The sequence below is a fragment of the Sinocyclocheilus grahami genome, unplaced genomic scaffold (genome assembly GCF_001515645.1).
Source record: "Sinocyclocheilus grahami isolate Dianchi unplaced genomic scaffold, SAMN03320097.WGS_v1.1 scaffold1127.1, whole genome shotgun sequence".
Classification (NCBI taxonomy): domain Eukaryota; kingdom Metazoa; phylum Chordata; class Actinopteri; order Cypriniformes; family Cyprinidae; genus Sinocyclocheilus; species Sinocyclocheilus grahami.
Window position 1 is genome coordinate 337263 of NW_015506306.1, and position 23003 is coordinate 360265.

At 35.7% G+C, this 23003-nt stretch overlaps 1 protein-coding gene and 1 long non-coding RNA gene across 2 annotated transcripts; one reads left to right on the forward strand and one right to left on the reverse strand.

The window, feature by feature from the left end:
* Positions 1-251: 251 nt before the first annotated feature.
* Positions 252-22270, reverse strand: LOC107567090 (twinfilin-2-like). The gene is made up of 16 exons (XM_016252699.1): positions 21851-22270; positions 21092-21189; positions 18502-18568; positions 18311-18410; positions 18113-18229; positions 17864-18019; positions 17706-17775; positions 17478-17620; positions 5548-5721; positions 4980-5075; positions 4087-4191; positions 3962-3976; positions 2557-2682; positions 2315-2465; positions 2104-2225; positions 252-1273 (listed from the first exon to the last, which is right to left on the reverse strand). Exons 1-16 carry the CDS (start codon positions 22009-22011, stop codon positions 1106-1108), a joined length of 1869 nt encoding a protein of 622 aa, XP_016108185.1. The 5' UTR covers positions 22012-22270; the 3' UTR covers positions 252-1105.
* Positions 13212-14922, forward strand: LOC107567091 (uncharacterized). Its single transcript, XR_001606589.1, has 2 exons — positions 13212-13638; positions 13688-14922. It is a non-coding gene; the product is annotated as an uncharacterized lncRNA (long non-coding RNA).
* Positions 22271-23003: the final 733 nt, after the last annotated feature.

Consider the following 23003-nt stretch of genomic DNA (forward strand, 5'->3'; position numbering starts at 1 on the left):
CATACAAAAATGTTTTATTTGGAATTGTTTTGATTACTAACAGAAACTTATACACAAAAGTATGCACTTGACGGTAAATATTGTGGGACCATGGTGTCAGTCAATGAATGACGTTATTGTAACCAAAAATAAAATACAAAAAAAAATCAAGGAAAAACTTTTTTTTTTTTTTTTTGGATACGACTTTGCGTTATTTCTGCTGAACATGATGATTTTAAACATTTCTATTTTAGTTGCCAAATTAATCACTCAATTATACACTCATATATTCTCAATGCTGGAAAAAATTTGATATTTGTCATACAAAAATGTTTTATTTGGAATTGTTTTGATTACTAACAGAAACTTATACACAAAAGTATGCACTTGACGGTAAATATTGTGGGACCATGGTGTCAGTCAATGAATGACGTTATGAGACATGTTTATATATATCAAAAAACTGTAACTATAAAACACATAAAAGAAGTTATCGTTTTAAAATATTAAATATTAATCCTAAAATTAATCCAAATCACATGTCTAAATCTTTTACCATAGCCAATTCTTGCTACATATATGTTACTGTCTGCGTGTCACATTTGACTCTAGTGTGTACGTGTATGTATTTTTTTAATGAAATGGCAGTAGGTTCTGTAGGACTTGTGACTGCTTAAGTTATTAAAAAAGGCTTCTTGGACAAAACGTCTTTTCTACTTTTAAGAAACACATTTAAATATGACTGATCTATCATATCCATCTTTCACAATTTTAAATATGCTTAAAATGCTAATGAGTTTTGAGTGTGTATGCAAGTATGAGATCATGTAACAAAAATATGCTCAGAAAATGTACAGATAAAATTAATTCCTGAGTTTTTCTCTTAAATGTATGCACATCAAAACACCTAATCTAATAACATTTAGTAAAAAGAAATACAAGCCAAAGAAAGCAAAAACAAAAAATGTTTTTGCATTAACAACAACTGAGCACAGTATTCCAATTATTCCTTCACCCTCTCTGCAGGATGAAAAATTACCCTGCAAACAGGCATAAAAAGGGAGCTGTTGAACATTTAGGGTACAACTGAAGTTCATTTCTTTCTTCCTTTCACTTTCTGTCCTTCCTAGCTGTTGCCACCGTTCTCTCCACCTCCCTTGATTAGACGTTTGTTTCCCCTCTTCCCTGCAGGGCCACGAGGTTTGGCGAATGCTTGCTTGTGGGCATGCTGCTTAGGATGGACCTCATCATACAGATACTCCCCTGTCAGCTCCTCTCCACTATCTATCTCCAACTAACATGGACACATTTACAAACACAAAGATTTAGAAACATTTTGGTCAGATATTGAGATATTGAGTGAAAAATACATATAAATACAATGAATTCAATAAAAATCCTCTGCAGTGAATGGGTACCGTCAGAATGATAGCTGAAACAGCTGATAAAAACATCACAATAATCCACAAGACTCCAGTCCATCAATTAATATCTTGTGAAGTAAAAAGCTGCATGCTTATAATAAACACATCCATCATTAAGACTTTGTCTTCAAACCGCTGCTTCTGGAGAAAATATGAGTCCTTTATTCATTATTTGCTTTTTACAGTGTCACTCTCTCTGGATCAGGAGCGAAATATGCACAGATCAAATACCATTTACTATTTGCGAAAACAGTCCAAAACAGTTCTAAATGGATATGTAGGTAGATTTTGATGTGAGGAATAAAAAAGGGGATGGACTTTTTTTTAGAAAAGAATTATAGACTCATATTTTGGCCAGAAGCAAAGGTTTGAAGTTCAAAACATCTTGATGAATTTTCACTTCACAAGACATTAACTGATAGCCTGGAGTCATGTGGATTACTTATGGGTTATTGTGATGTTTTTATCATCTGTTTAAACTCTCATCCTGACGGCACCCATTCACTGCGAAGGATCCATTGGTGAGAAAGTAATATAATGCTCAATGCTCTGTTCAGATGAAGAAACAAACTCATCTAGATCTTGATTGTCTTGGTTAGAGTAAATTGGGATGAGTTTAATTTCATGCTAACTTTAAATGAAGTTCTGGGCTTGTAACGCTCATGCTGGAAGAAAAACGAGTGACAGAGTTTGTTTTTACCTTTTTAGCCACTTCTAGGTGGAAGTCCCTCTCTACTTCTTCCAGAAGTCGACTCTTACAGCTGGAATACAGCATTCTTTCCTTGATGCTACAGCTGTATCCTGGCATGGAGTATATGAACACTATGGAGAGTGATAGAGGAGGATATGAATAGTTTGCTTAACTTTATTACATAACTGTAATAGATGAGATAAGGAATGGAGTGACTAACCCACAGACTCGAGGTAGTCTCCCTCATGTGAATGTTTGTAGAGGAAGAAGTGGTATCTGGGTGTATCAAGGGGGATCCGGCAGGGTAGATCATGGATTTCTGTCAGGCTGGTGTGCACGAGTTCAATTGTCTCATTCTCTGTATCTAGCTTCTATAAAAAGAAAACCAGATTAAATCAGTTTGATAAGGTAGTATCTAATAAGAACATACTGGAAGTATAAATGTGTGTATCTGTGTCTTACTAGTTGAATGTAGTTAATGCGTCTCTCTGCAAGCTGCTGTAGAGCATGTTTGGCCTCAGCCTGTAATGGAAAGGCAAGACCCTGTAGAGTCTGATGTTTGGGGTCCACAGTGATCTCAGTTTTCACCTACAAGCAAAGACACAACCAGTTCATTACCAATGTTGTATTCCACCACTGTAAATTATGACCGAAACAGTTCTTGTCATTCTATTAAAAACATTTTCCCAAACAATTCCAATGAGCTACCCTGGTCATGGAAGACTTATTATATGCCACTTCTGTTGTTTGGAGAAATTTGTTTATGCAGGTAAGAGATGGTGGATAAGAGTGGAAATAAAAGTAAAATGTTAACATGCTGGATGAGTGTAGATGACCATGCCCATATGGGTGGATCCATATTTCACTCCAAAACCATTGAAATAAATAATATATATATATTTGTTTCATTATACATATATATATTGTTTAAAAGAAAAGACTTATTTTTAGGGGTCTTATAAGACTTTATTTATACAATTTGTAAAATTATTTATACATTTATTAATAAAAATTGTATTTTTGGATTATTTTCATGACATTTTCAATTATCTTTAATATATCCTGATTAAAAAAATATGTTTTAGTGTAAACTATTGGAAATCATAACTGAGAGTTACAAAAGAAAAAATGACTAAAGTAAAATATTCACATGTCTTACAATAACAAAATGTTTGAGGATAAAGTGTGTTTAATTGTCATGAAATTAACGTAATGGAAAAAAAAAACTTAAAAGTTCTTTATTCTTCTTAATTCTTTAGGCAGAATATATATATACTGTATATAGAAAGAGTTCAGATGCAAAAGCCTCTAAGTGCCATCTGAAATTTTCATCTACAATGAGCATTTTTATCAGGCTCCTATATGTATGTTCATTTATTTCACTTTAATGGCATAGAAAAGGACATATAAATTGCCATTAAAGTAAAATTACTGAACCTAAACATAGGAGCCTGGTAAAAATGCTAATTTTAGAAGATAATTTCAGATGGCACTTAGAGGCTTTTGCATCTGAACTCTTCATATATATTTCACACACACATATATATATATATATATATACAGTGTTCAGTTTTTCTTTTTTAATAAATCTGCAAAAATGTCAACAATTCTGTGTTTTTCTGTCAATATGGGGTGCTGTGTGTACATTAATGAGGAAAAAAAATTAACTTAAATGATTTTAGCAAATGGCTGCAATATAACAAAGAGTGAAAAATTTAAGGGGGTCTGAATACTTTCCGTACCCACTGTATATTCTTACTACTTGTCTTGTACAATCAACTACAATTGTATTGTCTCCAATCAGCACACAACCAGCACACATAAACACAGCATTGTGTTTTTCACTTAATCTAATGACAATACTAACCTGTTTAACTCTGCCCTGCAACCACAGAGATTGAACACAGAATATATTAAAACAAAGAGCTAAAGTAATTCATGGATGTATATTATAATTATGATTTTAGATGCATGTCTACAGTCTTTTCTCACCTCTGTGATTTTGATTCGCTGTAGCTCCTGTTCAGCTGCTGTCAGGGGTGCTGGTGCAGAACATGAAGTCACGTGTCGCAGGTACCCCTGAAGACAAACGTCCTCCTGGTGATGGTGAAAAAAGACAAAAAACTTTATTTAATGTGCACTTTGATGTTAATTTAGCAATTATTTCAAGTAATCAGAAATAAAACATTTTTTTTATTTAATTATATTAGTTAATTAATTTATTTTTTAAATTAATTTATTAATTTAATTTATTAATTAGATTTTTATTTAGCTGATATTTGTTTTCACCAATGTGATTCATTAATAATCAATCAAAAATATTTTTACCAGCCAAACATTTACATTTAAATTAATTAATGAATTATAGATTTATTCCCACTTCCCAGACAACCTTATATAGGTCTTTCAATATGTCAAAATATATATATAGACTCTCAACTAAATATACAACTTCCTCCCATAAAACTACAAATTTGTCTGTTCAATATGGTATGTGTATGTACAGTATATATTTAGTCCTGTCTGTGATGACCATGACTGGTAATCATTTCCAAGAACATTGCCAACAGCCCCAAGTGTCTAGTTTCTAAATTAAGGAACATGGTGGTCCACTCTGTAAACTTTTTCATCTGTAAATAATCCAGCTTCAGGGTATTTGACTGACAGCTGAAGACAGATGACAGGTGGACTGAGTCCATTCATCAGCACGTCCCTCATTATAACTTCATTAGTCCTTCAAAGAGGCAAAATTGTAAATATTTAAATCAAATATTTAAAATGATAGATAAAGATGCCTTTGTAAATCTAAAGAGTAAAGAGAAAACTAACCAATTTTGCTACTAGAAAATATTCTTCAGTCTTGACATTCTTGTGTAAGCTAGTACCTCAGCTGTGCCGAACATGTCATCTTTGACGTGTCCACCACCAAACTCTTTCTTAACTGTGGACCGAGTGGCAGCGTACAGCATCTTTTGCCGGACCTGTAGCGAAAGGCAAGATATCACTTAAAAAATTAAATAAATAAACAGTAACAAAATAAACACTCACAGCTCTAACCACAATGGTGTGTTAAGGTTTACCACAATTATCACAAGTAGTTACATTTTTTACATTTTCTGGAAAAAGAAAATATCTGGTTGCCAGGGCATTGCACTGCAGTTTCTAAGATACAGATGCAGTTGCTAGTGTGCTCTGATTGGTTGCTAGGAGGTTGCTTAAAGTCCAAAGAACCCTGTTTCGATGAGCATGCAAATAAGATTCTATTTAAATATTATAAAGGTTCTTGAGTGTTTTTTTTTCTTTGGTTCACCAAAAAAAACATTTTTAAAACTGTAGATCTGTTTTTATTTGATCTGGAACCTTACGAGTGCATGTTTATATGACCAATTGAATAAGCTATTCCAGCTAATCAGGTCAAGTCACACATCTTCATGTCTGGATGTTAAAACGTACAGGAGACTGGTCAGGTGACCAGGAGATGAAGAGCCACTCATAGCCTTGAGCGTTCTTGGTGTCCAGCCGGTATAGAATGTAGCAGGGCTCGTGGGGGTCTAGCAGGGGGAGCAGGAAGTGGTCATAGTCTTTGTCCCAGCTCTGACGTGGCTCTCTGTATGCCCCCAGCACCAGCTGCTCTGAAACACACATAAAAAAGCTCTCTCATTACAAACCTGGTGCAACCAACATCGCACACAACAATCCCAAAAATCTGTTGCGTAATTTTATATTGCATCACGCAGATCAATTTAAATGTGTTTACAAGGCTAGGCTTGGGTAATGGCCTACTGCTGATAACAAATAAGTGAAATATTGTCCATTATTTACATCCTGCTATAAAAAGAGCATGACACACCTTGTATCTTACACCCAATATAGCACACGCTGCTTAGTTCACCTAGAGACACGTACACAATAATACACATAAATTCACCTTCAGTTATTTATATATTAAACAAGCCAGTACTGAGGGATGTCTGATATAACACAATATATTCTCAGCATCTTTAATGAACTGAAACATACTTAGTGTATCTTACATATGCAAACATACACTTTGCTTTTAATAAAATTGATCAATGGAAAATTGGTCACTTTGATGCAACTAATATTATTTAAGATAATATAATATAATACCTTATAGAACAGTTTTAGATTATGCAGCATTTTAGATTATGCAACCATAAATTATTCACAATGTAGTATACAAAACTATGACCAACAACTTGCCACATCTCTGAAAGTCCACCATTATTAAAAGCCAAAATGCACAAGCGATTGTTCGAAAATGCGACATGGACATGGTGATGGGAAAAAATATTGAGATGGGAGGAAAAATTATATTTCAGCACTTTTCTGTTCTCTTGCAAAACTTTTGAGTTCCACCGAGAACCTCTGCATTGACTCAGAGTCAAATCTTTTGTGATAGAAATAAGAAGGGTGGAAAAAATTGCATACCTATTGCATACATAGTATGATAGTATTTTGAACACAATTTTCAATGTGAATATATCATAAAAGTATTAAAGACATAAAGTTACAAAAGCATTAGAATTCCATTAAGAACAATATCAGAAGTGAGTTTTAAGGGCCTTTTACTATAAAAAACGTAAATTGCCATCATAAAGTGCTCATCACAACAGTTCTAAGAAGCAATTCATGCTCATATGAAAAGCAGTTCATATTTATTCATTTCTATAAATATAGGTTTTTATATAAATTCTCTGTAGTTACTTTACTGTATAATGCAGACCACTGTAACTCTTGTAAGACAGGTTTTCAAACAATAATCCATTAAGAATCCATTGGTAACCATTCTAATATAACGAATGATTAGATCTTTCTATCATTTTAAATTTTCTCTCGACTGTATTCTCTCATCAGATAGTTAAATAATACAAGAACGCATGAAAACAGCACAGCATATTTCACTGATGTAAGAACATTTAACGTTACAGATGTCACACCTGATCCTACTGGTTCTTTATGTCCTTGGTCTACTGTCTCAGTTTACAAACTTCTCACTGATCACATCACTCTAAAATGCATGTCATTTGCTTCCTGAAACATACGAACCAGAACACCCTCTGTAACCACTGGACTTTATCATGTGCTGGTGCACGTCCTCCAGAGCCCCGTGTTGTGTCGAATTCTGCCGCCCTGCTTTCAGGCATCGACACTCAGATTAACAGCTATGCTTCTCAGTACGCATCTCTTGTCACATCAATAATCTATTTACCAGTGCATCTGCCCACTTCCCTCCCAGTGCTGTCCTCAGTTTTTCTTTGTACACAAAGACTTAAAAGTGCTAATCTAATGGTTACTGCTGATTTTAATTAAAAGCACTGAGAATATTCACATTGTGAATGTAAGAATATTTTTTATTTTGAATTTTTTAAAAAGTTAAAAGTTTTTTTTTTTTTATTCTGTTGGGCATAAAAATTGGGTTATTTGAGTAAATGTTATGTAAACAGTTCATACCAAACATAAAAAGACAAAAATATGAAATTACATTTTGCATAAAGAAAATTAAGTATATTTTAGGGCCATTTATTATAGATTTTTCATGAAAATTACTTCACTACATCTATTAATATAAATTTTCCCCATTCTTATATAATAATATTTCCCAGTATTCTCAATGGTGCAAATTATTTCTTAAAAATCTAAATGGCCCTACAACATGCTCTATTAATTCATTCATTTAAACAATCAATGTCTTTTACTCTGATTTTCAATATGGACAAAGTTGTTGGCTGCACTGCTGTATAAAAATGAATGAAACAACAGTCCTTCTATAACTGGATGAACAAGTGCAATCACTGTCAAGGCCTGTGGATTAAGGCATCTAAAGGTTGGGCAGAGTGATTGAAAGATTTTGCACCTAACTGAAATAAACCTTTAATGAGCACACCGTGAAAAACAGCTAGCATGTCAATAACCAAATCTAGTGCAAACGTCTACCCACATACACGTTACCAGTCCGAATGACCTTGGAGGGGGATTTCCTGATGGTCTTTTGCAGCAGCTGCTATTCGGAGGTTGCACACATTCCAGCTATCAGCACAGACACATACTTTCCATCAGCCTTTTACTCACCCCTTAACAACACACATACAGAAAGCTGTTTGCACATATGTGCCAATTTGAAGAAAAAAAAACATATATCTGCCATCCTTCTGTCTCCGTGAGTTCTGTAATATACAAATACATTAATTGTAAAGAATATCACACATCTGGCTGAATAACTGAGTGTCTGCACCATATGTCGCTAAAATGCATGTCATTTGCTTCCTGAAACATACGAACCAGAACACCCTCTGTAACCACTGGAATGAAGCACTGGAAGGCTTCATCTTTTCGAATGGGTCATCTTTCTTCCCACCACTTTATCATGTGCTGGTGCACGTCCTCCAGAGCCCCGTGTTGTGTCGAATTCTGCCGCCCTGCTTTCAGGCATCGACACTCAGATTAACAGCTATGCTTCTCAGTACGCATCTCTTGTCACATCAATAATCTATTTACCAGTGCATCTGCCCACTTCCCTCCCAGTGCTGTCCTCAGTTTTTCTTTGTACACAAAGACTTAAAAGTGCTAATCTAATGGTTACTGCTGATTTTAATTAAAAGCACTGAGAATATTCACATTGTGAATGTAAGAATATTTTTTATTTTGAATTTTTTAAAAAGTTAAAAGTTTTTTTTTTTTTATTCTGTTGGACATAAAAATTGGGTTATTTGAGTAAATGTTATGTAAACAGTTCATACCAAACATAAAAAGACAAAAATATGAAATTACATTTTGCATAAAGAAAATTAAGTATATTTTAGGGCCATTTATTATAGATTTTTCATGAAAATTACTTCACTACATCTATTAATATAAATTTTCCCCATTCTTATATAATAATATTTCCCAGTATTCTCAATGGTGCAAATTATTTCTTAAAAATCTAAATGGCCCTACAACATGCTCTATTAATTCATTCATTTAAACAATCAATGTCTTTTACTCTATGTCTTCGAAAAGGGATTCAAAGTGATTTTCAATATGGACAAAGTTGTTGGCTGCACTGCTGTATAAAAATGAATGAAACAACAGTCCTTCTATAACTGGATGAACAAGTGCAATCACTGTCAAGGCCTGTGGATTAAGGCATCTAAAGGTTGGGCAGAGTGATTGAAAGATTTTGCACCTAACTGAAATAAACCTTTAATGAGCACACCGTGAAAAACAGCTAGCATGTCAATAACCAAATCTAGTGCAAACGTCTACCCACATACACGTTACCAGTCCGAATGACCTTGGAGGGGGATTTCCTGATGGTCTTTTGCAGCAGCTGCTATTCGGAGGTTGCACACATTCCAGCTTTCAGCACAGACACATACTTTCCATCAGCCTTTTACTCACCCCTTAACAACACACATACAGAAAGCTGTTTGCACATATGTGCCAATTTGAAGAAAAAAAAACATATATCTGCCATCCTTCTGTCTCCGTGAGTTCTGTAATATACAAATACATTAATTGTAAAGAATATCACACATCTGGCTGAATAACTGAGTGTCTGCACCATATGTCGGCACACTATAAGACTATAGCTCAGACGTTTTCCTATCACCATGAGCACAGACTAGCTCCTGACCATGTGGTCTGTGCTACCCACCAATAAGGGTTGGGATACACATGTGACTCTGTCACCAGAAAGATCCAAAACTGTCTTGACCTGTTTTATATTTCCTGAAATATAATCTCTGTGAGACTCAAAGGCACCCTATGAACCCAAAACAACCCAGTCTATTCAGATCCAGACGTCTTCATACACTTTAGGCGTCAAGCATAGAGGAGAAGAGCCATATACTGTACCAGCCTGAAGACTATCCATCTGTGACTGCATTAGGTCACCACTGGATTTCAGAACATCTGGAGCTGTCCAAAATGGCTGAACAGTCTACCTGACAAGAAATCGTATCATGTAGCTCTGGACAAAATTGCCCAGCATAATTGCATTTCATGCGATATGTAACATAAGTTTATTTATTCACTAATAGTTTGAAGCTAAAGCAAACTAGAAGGTACAATTGATTTTTTATATTTTTGAAAGAAAAAGCTACCAAGTCTACATTTATTTGATCAAAAATACAGTAAAGATAGTTATATTGTGAAATATTATAAACATTTTAAGTAACTTTTCTATTTGAGTATATTTTTTAAATGCAATTTATTCCTGTGATGGCAAAGATGAATTTTCAGCAGCCATTACTCCTGTCTTCGGTGTCACATGATCCTTCAGAAAACATTCTAATACTCTGATTTGGTTCTAAAGAAACCTTTATTATTATTATTATTATTATTATTGAAAACAGTTGTGCTGCTTAATATTTTTTGCGGAAAATCTTTTTCTCCAGGAATCTTTGATGAATAAATAACAGGATTTATTTTAAATTGAAACCTTTTCTAACATTATAAATGTCTTATCTGACATTTTTGATCAATTTTATGCATCCTTGCTGGGAAAAAAGTATTAATTTCTTTCATTAGGTGATACTGATATAGTCGTAATACTATTGGAAAGTTTTATCCCGTGAAATCCCATTTATCCTATTTTCTAGCCTTGATTCGGATTAGGATGGTTAAAATTAAAAAAAGCAGGTAGGAACAGATGTTTCATTTCAGTCCTGAAATGAACTTGGTTAATGCACTAGCATTTTTCATTCACAAGATACTAATCTTGATGTCTTATCTTTTCTGATTCATTACATTTTCTGTGAACTGAGTGAACCCCTCAGACCCCCTGCTGCTCACTCACCGTCTCTGATCAACACCTGGATGAGGCGGCCGGTTCCACTTCGTGCCCGGGCCAGAAACTCCCTCAGCTCCTCTGTAACCACCAGAGCCAGAAACATGGCGGGTCAGTGTAGTGCCTTCCTACCCGCCAAGGGACCTTCTGAAATTGGATGAAGTTGGACGCACAGGTCAGATCACCTGGACAATCTTCTTTTTACAAATTATCTTCAATCAACGGTCAGTGACAGAGCTGTGTGATGTATCAGAAATGATATAAAGGCAGCAGTATGAAGTGAGAGTTTGGTGTTTGAGAGGCTGTGTGCTATCCAAGCGAGAGGGCATGTGAGAGCAGCAAATGTGTGAGAGAAGGCTCCTGTAACTAGAACAGGATCATGTGTGCTTGCAGAAGGAACCCGATCCCTCTCGCCCCAAATTTAGCAGGCACACTGTCTGTCCTTGGGTAACAGCCTGACCATCCCCCAACACTGCCCCGGGGCCAGTTGTTTAAATCTTTTGATATGGATTTGTAAGTATTGTATTTGGGATTCAAGTCATGCCCCTAAACCACAAGTAGACTCAAAATTCATACCACCCTCTTTTGGGTAAGTGAGGAACTGCATTACTGAATGAGGTGCTACGCTATGCTGTTATTAGTCAGCAACTTCCCAGCATAACAATTTCACTCACTCATTCATGGAGATGTTTGTTGTTTCTAATATTTTTATAAATAGTTTTCCAGGTTCAGTACAAGTTAAGCTCAAACTTCTCAACGAGGCAAACTTATTTTCTGTGGTAGGTCTAATCAACAGCCTGATTCTGTTATTATATATCAAATAAAAAAAAAAAATGTTTTGTATGTTCCTTATACTATTATTACAGTTACTCATTATGTTTAGTTTGATTATGATGAAATAATGACTTTACAAAAACACATTCCAAAAACGAATGCTTAAATGTAAATTAAACTTGAAAATGATTAGATATTAAAACCTCTGATTTAGTAAACCATTTTACTAAACCATTTTCTAATTGTATTTATCATTTTCGTTTCGATTGTAGCCTACTGTATACAGCAATCAGGCCTACAACTTTTCAAATGTTATTTTATTTTATGTTTGTGCTTTTGGAAATTACTATCCTTAATTAGACGTATTAAGCATTTTAAAAGCCACATTTTAAGCACAAAGTATATGTTTTCTGTAAATGTTGCAAGTGAAATTGATTTATATACAGTATATATATATATATATATATATATCTTAAATGATTTTAGCAAATGGCTGCAATATAACAAAGAGTGAAAAATTTAAGGGGGTCTGAATACTTTCCGTACCCACTGTATCTATATCGGAGCATACCTTCACTCACTTGCAGGGGCGGATTAAGGTGGTCAGGGGCCCGTAGGCTGATCTTTGTGTGAGCCCCCCCCTTAATCATTATGCTTTACTGGATAAATGTATTTAGTGCCATACATGGTCCACACGTAAATACAGTAGTATGGTGAACTGGTATACACACACACACACACATTGAGAGAGCCAATCCTACAGTGTTTACTCTACATTTCCAGTGTCCCCACAGGATTTTGTGAGACTATGGTGAGTGCACATTGGTTCTAGTCTAGGGGGTTCCAGGGGTATGCCCCCATAAGAACATTTTGTTCATTTTAATTTTAAATAAATCTGGTGCATTTTGAGAGCAGAGTCAAGTGACTAGATCAATGAAGAAATATGTGCTCTTGTAAACAATTTAATTTATTTATTGGTTGCATAGATGTGAATGTGATGGTAGGGCACAACTGTCACTATATAAATTCTTATAAAAGCTACAAATGCTATTCTGTCAAGAGAAGGGAGTGATTTTCTCCTCGTCTTTTCTTATTTAATTATCATTAACGCCAACACTTAACTCAAGAGATGAGACGAGACACGAGATTGGGCTCATGAGAAGACGAGGTCGAGATTTTTACACATTTAAAAAAAAATTCTCAATGACCAAATACATGACTGTATAGTCTGCAGGTGCATTTTGAATTGCTTTGACTAATCTTTTTGTAATAAATGTAATTTCAGTTCTACTTTCTGAGTATGAATTATCATATGCAGTAAAAGACAACAACACTCAAGCACTGTATGAGGTTTTGCCACAAACTAACTGGCTTCTCTCTATAATTCCATGCGATTCTCTTCAGACCTTAGAACCGTACATGAATTAAGAGCTTCTAGAACCTTTGACCTCCTAACTTAAGTCCTTTTCACAAATTGAACATAGAAATAAAAACAGTATAAATAACATATAATAAACAACAGTTATTTCTTAATGTATTAAGTGCAAACAGTAAGTACAGCCATAATCAAAGTAGGCTACTCTCTCAATATTTCAAGTGCAAATAGAGACCAAATTTTTCAAACATCATACAGAGCTATAGACAACTACACAATCTATTATAGCCTACATACTAATAACAGCCTAAATATGTAGACTACTTTGCGCACATCAGGGAGTCGCTCTCAAAACGCGGGTATTAAAATCGTTTTTGAATGCACGTCAAGTCAAGATTATTTATATATGGCTACCGCTTTTTACAATGCAAATTGTGTCAAAGCAGCTTTACAGTATTAAACGGGGAAATAGTGTGTCGAACGAGTGTCGTTCTCCTCTGGCCAAACGCAACCAGCAGTTTAATTCTAGGCTGCAGCAAAGTCAGATTGTGCAGAGGACTCATCTTCCCGTGGTCCTGTCCCGCTGGCCGTCAAGGCGCAAGTGCACGTTTTACTTTCGTTCTTTCACGTAAACTCTCGGCGGTGCTGAGCATGCATTCTACAATACAAGACATTAATTTTGTCAGATGCTCTGCAACAAATCCTCCTTTAATGTTTCTTATGGGCCAGTGAGGGTCTTTTTTTTTGGTTCGCACTGAAGTAAATTTAAAATAATAAAAAAATAGTCTGGCCAATCCGAGGCCCCTGCACACGTGGACACAAGCTTGTGCGTTTTAATTCGTGCTTGCTCACTTGGTAGCTTTAAGATGTGGAAATTTTTGCAGAATAGTCTCGCACCCTGCTCAGGTCCTGCTATTAAGCACATACAAACAGAAAAACAATGTCTCATCACTGAAGTAACGGCGTAATCAGTGTAGCTCGCAGCCCTCTCTGTTGGTGAAAATAATCACTGGTGATCGGACTTTCTTGCAATGTATTTGAGAGCTGTTTAGAACGTGTTGTAAAACGGGGGCATTTCCGTGGACAGCCAACGTTACAGTGGGGGTCAAGAAGACCCCAAATAACGGGACTGTCTCCGAAAATGGTCACACTTACGCAGGTTAAACTAAAATGGATAGTAAGCTCATATTTGATGGGAAAAGTAACTAACCGGTATTTTGGGTGTCTTGTTCAACAATTTTTTCATATAAAAGCAACAGAATTTAGATCACATCCGATTTATTAGCCACAAAGCACCGTACCCTTCGACCGCAGCCGCCTGCTCTCGTCTTGCAAAGCTAAATTCATAGTATGCTTCCTAAATACACAATTAAAGTGAAAACAGCTACAATGGCACAATCATCGAATTAACATTCTCCCCTTTCCCCCTCAAAACTAGCATAAACACAACTAGCATTTCCTCAATAAGTGCAAAGTAACTTGAACAAAATAAAGTGAAACTTGAGAGAGGGGTGGTCAGTGTATATTGTTATGCGATTTGTTCTTATATGCGATTCAAAAGAATGCCAGTATTGCAAAAGCAAAATACATAAAAACAAGAAAACAAAACCCAGTAAAAGAATGCCATAAAAGCAATTTGCACTCGCAGATGGAATTATGTTGAGCTACACATCAGCTGAGCATGTCTGAAAGGCTTCAAAACCATGTCTTTGGACAGTTGCATATTTAATTTAAAAATTGTTCCATTGACATTTCTACATTCACAAGATGCTAAATCTATAGGTGCTGAGTTCTGCTGTAGTTTGATCAGCTGAGAGCAGATCTGCAGAAACATTTTACTTCTCCCACACAAGTCAATTTGATCAAACACTTTGTTACAACCTCATAAACAAAACAGAAAATGTGAACAGGTTACTTTACAATGTTTTACAAAAAAGTTTTAATGATACAGATATAAAATGAACAAAGAAATACAACTTGGCATCAAGGCCAATCTATTTACAGTTCAAAAGTCCTACTGTGAGCAACTCCGTGTTTGAAACTCCAAGAGAGAGGTGAATGATGCCACCTGCTGGAAGAACACATCACAGAGGCTGACCTCAGACAGCGGCCCATCAGTCATCAATCGTGGGTAACCAGAATGCCTGTGGAGGTGAGATTTTAGCATACGTTATAAGTGGTTGTCAACTGGTGCACAGTGACTACAGCCATAATCAGACCTGCAGGGGAGTATGGCACTGTTTTTGAATATTCCAAGCCCCTATTCCTCCTTTTATGATAAAAAAATATTTCCACCAAAAATGAGACTTTTAGCCATCCGAGATTTAGATGAGTTTGTTTCTTCTTCTGAACAAATCTTCTGATTTGGAAAAATTTAGCATTACATAATTTGCTCACCATTGGATCCTCTGCAGCAGGCATGTGATTAGCTAGAGACAAAAAAAGTGGGAAAATCTGACCACGCTCCCACACCTACTATGATTTTTTTTTGGATCACATTAAAAGATATGTCTTACATTGTAATAATACATCCTGTCCTGTAAAAATGAAAAGCAGCATTTAATAATCATATTATTTGTAATATATAATAGAATAGAATACAATATACATGAGCTATATCACCGCTTATCGACACAAGGGGTGTGACAGTGCTCAAGAGATGAGACAAAATGCAGATACTTGGTTCACTAGAACGTGACAACATTTTAATACTATTTTTATGAAATTTTCAATGACAAAATATTTGTCTTTTAATTAAAAAAAGTAAAACAGTGCAGTTGTATTTAGAAATATTTTAACTAATAGGGCTGTAACTAATGATTATTTTGGTAATCAAGTAATCTACTGATTATTTTGACAACGGAGTAATCTGATATTTTTTAGTAACAAACAGACCTAATTGAAAACCAGGCCTTAGTATGACTATTTATATATAAACTAACGATGAAGCAATAATAATTGGCTCAAATAAAATATCAAAACCAAGAAATTACATGATTGTATTGAACAACACTGTTAAAATACATAATGTATTATGCCTATACATAATATGAACATAACCAACTTAAGTACATTATGTATTAAAACAAATACCTGCAGAGTGTGCCAACGGCCAGGTGACATTTACAGCATTATTAAACGATGTTTAAATCCATTTAATTTTAATATTTGGCCACATGCAGAAACTTTTATTTTGAAATCGCGATGTACAATACATGGCATATTTAGACATAGGTTGATGTATTCTCCTGTGTTGGCAAAGGTTTATAAATGATTTACATTACAAATCTAGTGAGATAATGCACACTGTTTTCTCAGATGAACGTTAAGCAATTCAAATTCACAGCATATGCAGAGGAAGAGTTTAGCCCCTTCCACACATACAGTACTGGTAAATTACCGGTACCTTTTCAAAAATCCGGCTACATTTTTTCTAGCAATCATATCGTTTTATGGAGATGACATGATTACTCCGAGCTGTTTACAAAGCTTCACTGCTTTTTAATTAATTATTCTATGTAAATATGCGCTAGATGGACATCTTTGAACATTGTGCCTAGCAGCTTTTTCAAAGTGTCGCGCTTCTCCATTCATCAGGGCTGCGACTCCGCAATTGGATACTATTATGCGCGTCTCGTGCAAAACATTCTGATTGGCTAGTAATGTTAGTTTGGTTGAGAGTGAAAGCTGTGCTCCTCTGACACCATTGGTAGGCGAACTCATGGACTCGAAAGTGATATCAATCAACAAGATTTTTATTTTTTTTTAAATGTAGGACTATTTTTTCCGCAGCCAAACGCTGCACGCCGGAGATCTGGCATGGTGCCGGAGAACTTTAAGCCCTGAATATAATATAATTAAATTATTAATAGAATTGTTATTATTAAAGTGAATGGGTGCAAATATTTCGGTGGATTGGGATGTGAAAAGACAAAAGGGAAGAACTTTTAACACTGGAAGCATTATTATAGAATTATGGCCGGAAGTGATGGTTTAAAGCTAAAATGCCTTGATGGATTTGTTTCTTACAATCATGCAGATTTTCACTTTACAAGACATGATGGACTTGAGTCGATGGACAGATGGACTGGAGTCGAGTAGATTACTTTTGGATTATTGTGATGTTTTTATCAACTGTTCGAACTCTCATTCTGACGGTACTCATTCACTGCAGTGGATCCACTGGTGAGCAATGATGTTAAATTTCTCCAAATCGGTTTCGATGAAACACTCAGGTCATCCAAGATGCAGATGAGTTTGAGTAAATGTTTAGCAAATTTCCATAAATCCAAACAATATATACAAACTGCAGAAATGCAAGGAAAGTAGATGTTTCACCAGTGATCAGTGTTGGGAGGGCGTTTTGAGTGCATGCATTCCATTTGGAGCAAACTGTAACAAAAATATCAGATCGGCTTCTACCTTATGGTTAAGTCTTACCATGTTAGAACAGGCACTGGCAAAGGTCATGAATTTGGGGTTAAATTGTAGACAGGTGACTGGACCAGTGTGCTTCCCATCAAGAAGTGCTACTTTCATTCCACTCTCAGCATTCCACACATGGATCTTGCCATCTTCTGATCCTGAAAATCAAAATGTTGAGGAGACAGGCATCAGTTTCTGCAACCTAATCTCAAGTCCTTTCTGAATCCATTGGTGAAGACTTACCGATCATGATGAACTGAGAGTCTGGTGTGAAAGAGGCCTCCAGAATGACACCTTTACTGTTGTTATAGCCCTGCAGTGAGGAAGAAAGAAACTCCATGATACACCATCTTAAAAACAAACTTTGACAAAACCTATTCAAAATGACACTATTTTCTCACCCCAAATGAGTGGAGCACGGCTCCTTTGAAAGCGTCCAGCACTCTGAGTGTTCCTCCATTGGTGGAGACCAGAATGAGCTTTCCATCATTGCTGAACTTGAGACCCGTCCACTCACAGGTTCGCTCATATTGTAATTTAAAAGTGGCGAATGGACCCTGATGAAGGAGGTGTGATACAAATGTATTAATTTTCATCATTTAACAGACAAATATCACTACTACTTCTAAGATGCCGTTTTATACAATTACCTTATCAAAGGAGCGTAGATCGTAAAGCTTGACCATCTCAGAATTCACTCCCGCAGCAAAAATCAACCCCTCGGGATCAAATGAGCACACAGGCTTGCCTTGCAGGTGCATGAGGCCCTGTGAACACAACCTAGATTACAATCTAGTATTGACTAACAAGAAAAACACACACTAACCCAAAATAAAAATACTGCTTACCTGACAGTTAGGTGAGCGAAGGTCCCACAGGCGAATAGTTTTATCAAGGGAGCCAGAAATGAATGTGTCGTCAACAGGAGACATAGACAGAGCAACAACCCTGAAACAGGATAAAATACACAAAAACAAGCCCTTTAAATCAAATGCCAATAAACAACAACAACAATATATTTAATGTCACAGATCCTCACCTCTTACTGTGTCCAGGAAAGTAGCGAATGTACTTATTGTCATGTAGGGACAGGTATCGAATAGTATCTGTGATACCACATTGGTAGTGAGAAGAAAATATCAATAGTATGTCAAAGTAAGATTTTACCAGTGAATCGATAAAATGTACTGTATACGGTGTCAGATGAACAAGCTCAACCCTGGGCAAGGCAGTAGTCTGTACAGTTAGCTCCTTAACAGGGCAGAACAACAGACCCTAAAAACTGTACAAACAACTACCTCAACCCAGAGCAGGCACAGGTAGACACAAACCTCAGCAGTAAAGCTTTGAGAAAATCACTTAAACATAAAAATAAACAAATAATTATAAATAATAAACATTATATATACATATATATATATATATAGAAAATGTTCTACTTTTAGGTAAAATAAAGCATATCACACTGAAGGAAAATGCTGTCATAATATGAAAAACAAAGAAATAAAAAGGCACAATTAACAACGTACTCCTGGATAACATTTTATCCTGAGAACCATAAAAAAAAGTTTTATGATTTTTGTTGTTTTTTGTCATTACATTGGTTGGAGCATAAGAAACAAATGGAGAAAAAAAATATATATATATTTTATTCTATGTCCTTTGTAGAGGAACGCCAGGACTAAGTTATTCAGATAAATAAATGGACACAAAAAGGCATGTATAGGCAAAAACAATGTTTTATTTTTTTCATTCACCAAACAGTTTTTAGGTTTAAGGCTATTTTTAGCTAAACTTTCTACAAATGATGATTCTCAACTATTATGAAAGATATAACAGAATGATTTGGAATATGTGCCAATAAATTGGTATTCCCATTCTATACAATGTATCTATACATTGCATCTAATTTGCATATGAATGTGTTCTTGGGGGAAACCATAATGAAAAAAAGAAGTGTTATAATGGGAGTAATAACTTAGCAACATTTTCATAATATCATCTCATATTTCATAAGAATATTGATCTATAATTTCTTTCCTTTCTTACTTCTAGTGTCTCCCCAAAATGCCTGATTAACATGATTTTTGTCCTGTGTCCTCTACAGAAGACGTGTATGAAAATTCTGCAGTTTCGTAAAACAAAGTCATATTCCGATTTGAAACCCCATAACAATTTTCTGAGATGTTTATTCACAACAAACAATTTGAAAATTAGCCAGATTTAAATAATAATTACAAAACATCAGATTCCCCTAAGAGTGCTAAATTTGATCATTCTGTTAATATCAGTCATAGTTAAAGACCAAGGAGAGGGAGTGTTTATGATATCTCTAAAAAGCCCTGAATGTGGCATACATGGTCTCAGGGAACTTCACTAAAATATAATGTATTTTACAAAGGACAAAAGTCTAAGCCCCAGGGGGGTCCCATGAGGGTATGACAAAACTGAACGGCATAGGAACTAAAACAACACATTATCATACTGAGACTTTATAAAGGAGTCCTACCATCAATCTTGTTGGAGCTGTAGACAACAGTGTTGGCGGCATGGGTGTATCTGATGAGATCCACACCGTACTTCTTACTGTAAAGCGTCCGTTTGGGTCTGATATAAAGGACATAGACGAGGAAATAAATAAGTTAATCTGGTTGCTTAATTAGAAACATGCCATTATGTGTGTGTCTGTATCATGAAACACATAACATTATGTCATTACATTGGTTGGAGCATAAGAAACAAATGGAGAAAAAAAATATATATATATTTTATTCTATGTCCTTTGTAGAGGAACGCCAGGACTAAGTTATTCAGATAAATAAATGGACACAAAAAGGCATGTATAGGCAAAAACAATGTTTTATTTTTTTCATTCACCAAACAGTTTTTAGGTTTAAGGCTATTTTTAGCTAAACTTTCTACAAATGATGATTCTCAACTATTATGAAAGATATAACAGAATGATTTGGAATATGTGCCAATAAATTGGTATTCCCATTCTATACAATGTATCTATACATTGCATCTAATTTGCATATGAATGTGTTCTTGGGGGAAACCATAATGAAAAAAAGAAGTGTTATAATGGGAGTAATAACTTAGCAACATTTTCATAATATCATCTCATATTTCATAAGAATATTGATCTATAATTTCTTTCCTTTCTTACTTCTAGTGTCTCCCCAAAATGCCTGATTAACATGATTTTTGTCCTGTGTCCTCTACAGAAGACGTGTATGAAAATTCTGCAGTTTCGTAAAACAAAGTCATATTCCGATTTGAAACCCCATAACAATTTTCTGAGATGTTTATTCACAACAAACAATTTGAAAATTAGCCAGATTTAAATAATAATTACAAAACATCAGATTCCCCTAAGAGTGCTAAATTTGATCATTCTGTTAATATCAGTCATAGTTAAAGACCAAGGAGAGGGAGTGTTTATGATATCTCTAAAAAGCCCTGAATGTGGCATACATGGTCTCAGGGAACTTCACTAAAATATAATGTATTTTACAAAGGACAAAAGTCTAAGCCCCAGGGGGGTCCCATGAGGGTATGACAAAACTGAACGGCATAGGAACTAAAACAACACATTATCATACTGAGACTTTATAAAGGAGTCCTACCATCAATCTTGTTGGAGCTGTAGACAACAGTGTTGGCGGCATGGGTGTATCTGATGAGATCCACACCGTACTTCTTACTGTAAAGCGTCCGTTTGGGTCTGATATAAAGGACATAGACGAGGAAATAAATAAGTTAATCTGGTTGCTTAATTAGAAACATGCCATTATGTGTGTGTCTGTATCATGAAACACATAACATTAAAAACAAAATACTAAGGCGGGCTCGGAAGGAGGCGTGGATGGTAACGGTTAACACGCGAGCTACCTCTCATTCAGACTGTGCATTCGACTCATTTCCGCGAATCGGTTCCTTCGAAATAGTCATTTCAAAGATCCGGTTAAAGATAATGCGGTTCTTTTACGTCATTTCGTGGTCCTTGACATTCGAGCGTAGCATATTACGATAGAGCCACACCAGTTATTAATAGCGGTGTTTATTAAAAATGTATGTGTTACAGTATATTTAGTTACCGCCATGATTCAGCGAAAACAACTTTAAGACATTAAAACGGCTCTGGTTTCAGTGAGTCAGTGAATCAACTCAATTGAATCACTGAAAAGATCCGACTCAAACGAATCAAACATCGCTACTGTACATAAACACGTCCAAACCACAATACTATCATAAATCTTATTACAGTACTAGTCGTTCTTAATCTTTCACATTTCACACGGGAATGCTCCTGTAACCAAGATAAATGCGTTAAGACCAAATCAACGCGGAACAACACTAGCCAGTTGTAGGAAAAAGCGACTTACTTTCCCTCCTGGCAGTCGTACAAGACAATCGAGTCGTCATCGCTACTCGATATTACAGTTTCGCCGTTCGAACTGAAGTCAAAGCAGTTGATTTTGTCCGAATTCTCTCGGAAAACCTTCGCAACCCTGAAACTCCGCAGCACATTGTCTGTGAGCTTCATTGTGGCCTTTCTGCCTGGCCAGGCGCTGGGGATCGTCTAGTCAAAAACGAGTAGATCGGGATCTGGCTTATCAGTTTTGTGTGTTGCGAGTGTTTCGTGATAATTTTTTAAGTGAAAATAGTTTTAGATGTACATTTTTGTCACGTTAAAAAAGCCCGCCGACAAAATTAGTCAACGAACCGGATTGCGAAGCCGAGATGAAGCTAGCGGTAGTAAGGCGGTAAACAAAATGGCCACCACACCTGCGGACGTTTCAGAATAAAAGTCCCATGCCGACTTGAGCTGAGAGTCAAAGCCAGAGGAAGATTTTGAAGTTATTTAGGGGTCTGATTTATTGTATACACTTAACATTAACCTTCCATGACGTACACGAAAAAAATGAGTGAACGTCCGGTTAGCCTATTTAGTTTTGATTTGACAGCTGTAATGAGGATCTGAATTTCACATCTGCTCTCTAGCTGCTGATGTGTTTATCTGTATTTGTTGCTAGGTTGATTCCTATACAGTCTATGGTCGAGTCTCATATTTCAGCCATGATCAAATGCCACATTTATAATCCATCAACAGTATATTTAGTTTCCCATCATAATTTCTGTCCAAGACTTTTTTCAAATAAATGCAGGGCTGAACAGAAACAGGACGTTATTATCAAACTACAAGATGAATCTATTCTCTCTCGTATATGATACATTCTGCACATAGACATCATACTAGCCTCACCCAAAACCAGCCAGTGGTATAAAAGTAAAGACTGGACTGTTCTAGACAATTACGCCGAGAAAATCAGCATCAAAAGCTTACCAAATACAAAGCAGACAAATTTTTTTTCAGTGAATTAAAGAGCTGGATTAGGTGCACTTATCTTTGTTTCCTTTCTAACCAAACAAATCTAGAATGGCAAGCAGTGATTCAAATGTGAGTTCTGTACTGTGTAGACTTCTGCAATGAACATATGATTAATATGAACTTGAATTAACCAGCATCTGTTTTTC

What these genes read in the sequence shown, in the direction of transcription:
- LOC107567090 (XM_016252699.1), bottom strand. Translation starts at nt 22,011, where the DNA reads ATGAAGCTCACAGACAATGTGCTGCGGAGTTTCAGGGTTGCGAAGGTT. An exon ending in CCAGTGCCTGTTCTAACATG is followed by an intron (nt 5,722 to 17,477) that starts GTAAGACTTAAC and finishes GTTTCAGAGCAG; the next exon opens with CTGGTGCTGGGGGCATACAG. An exon ending in GCATTAACTACATTCAACTA is followed by an intron (nt 2,466 to 2,556) that starts GTAAGACACAGA and finishes TTCTTTTTATAG; the next exon opens with AAGCTAGATACAGAGAATGA.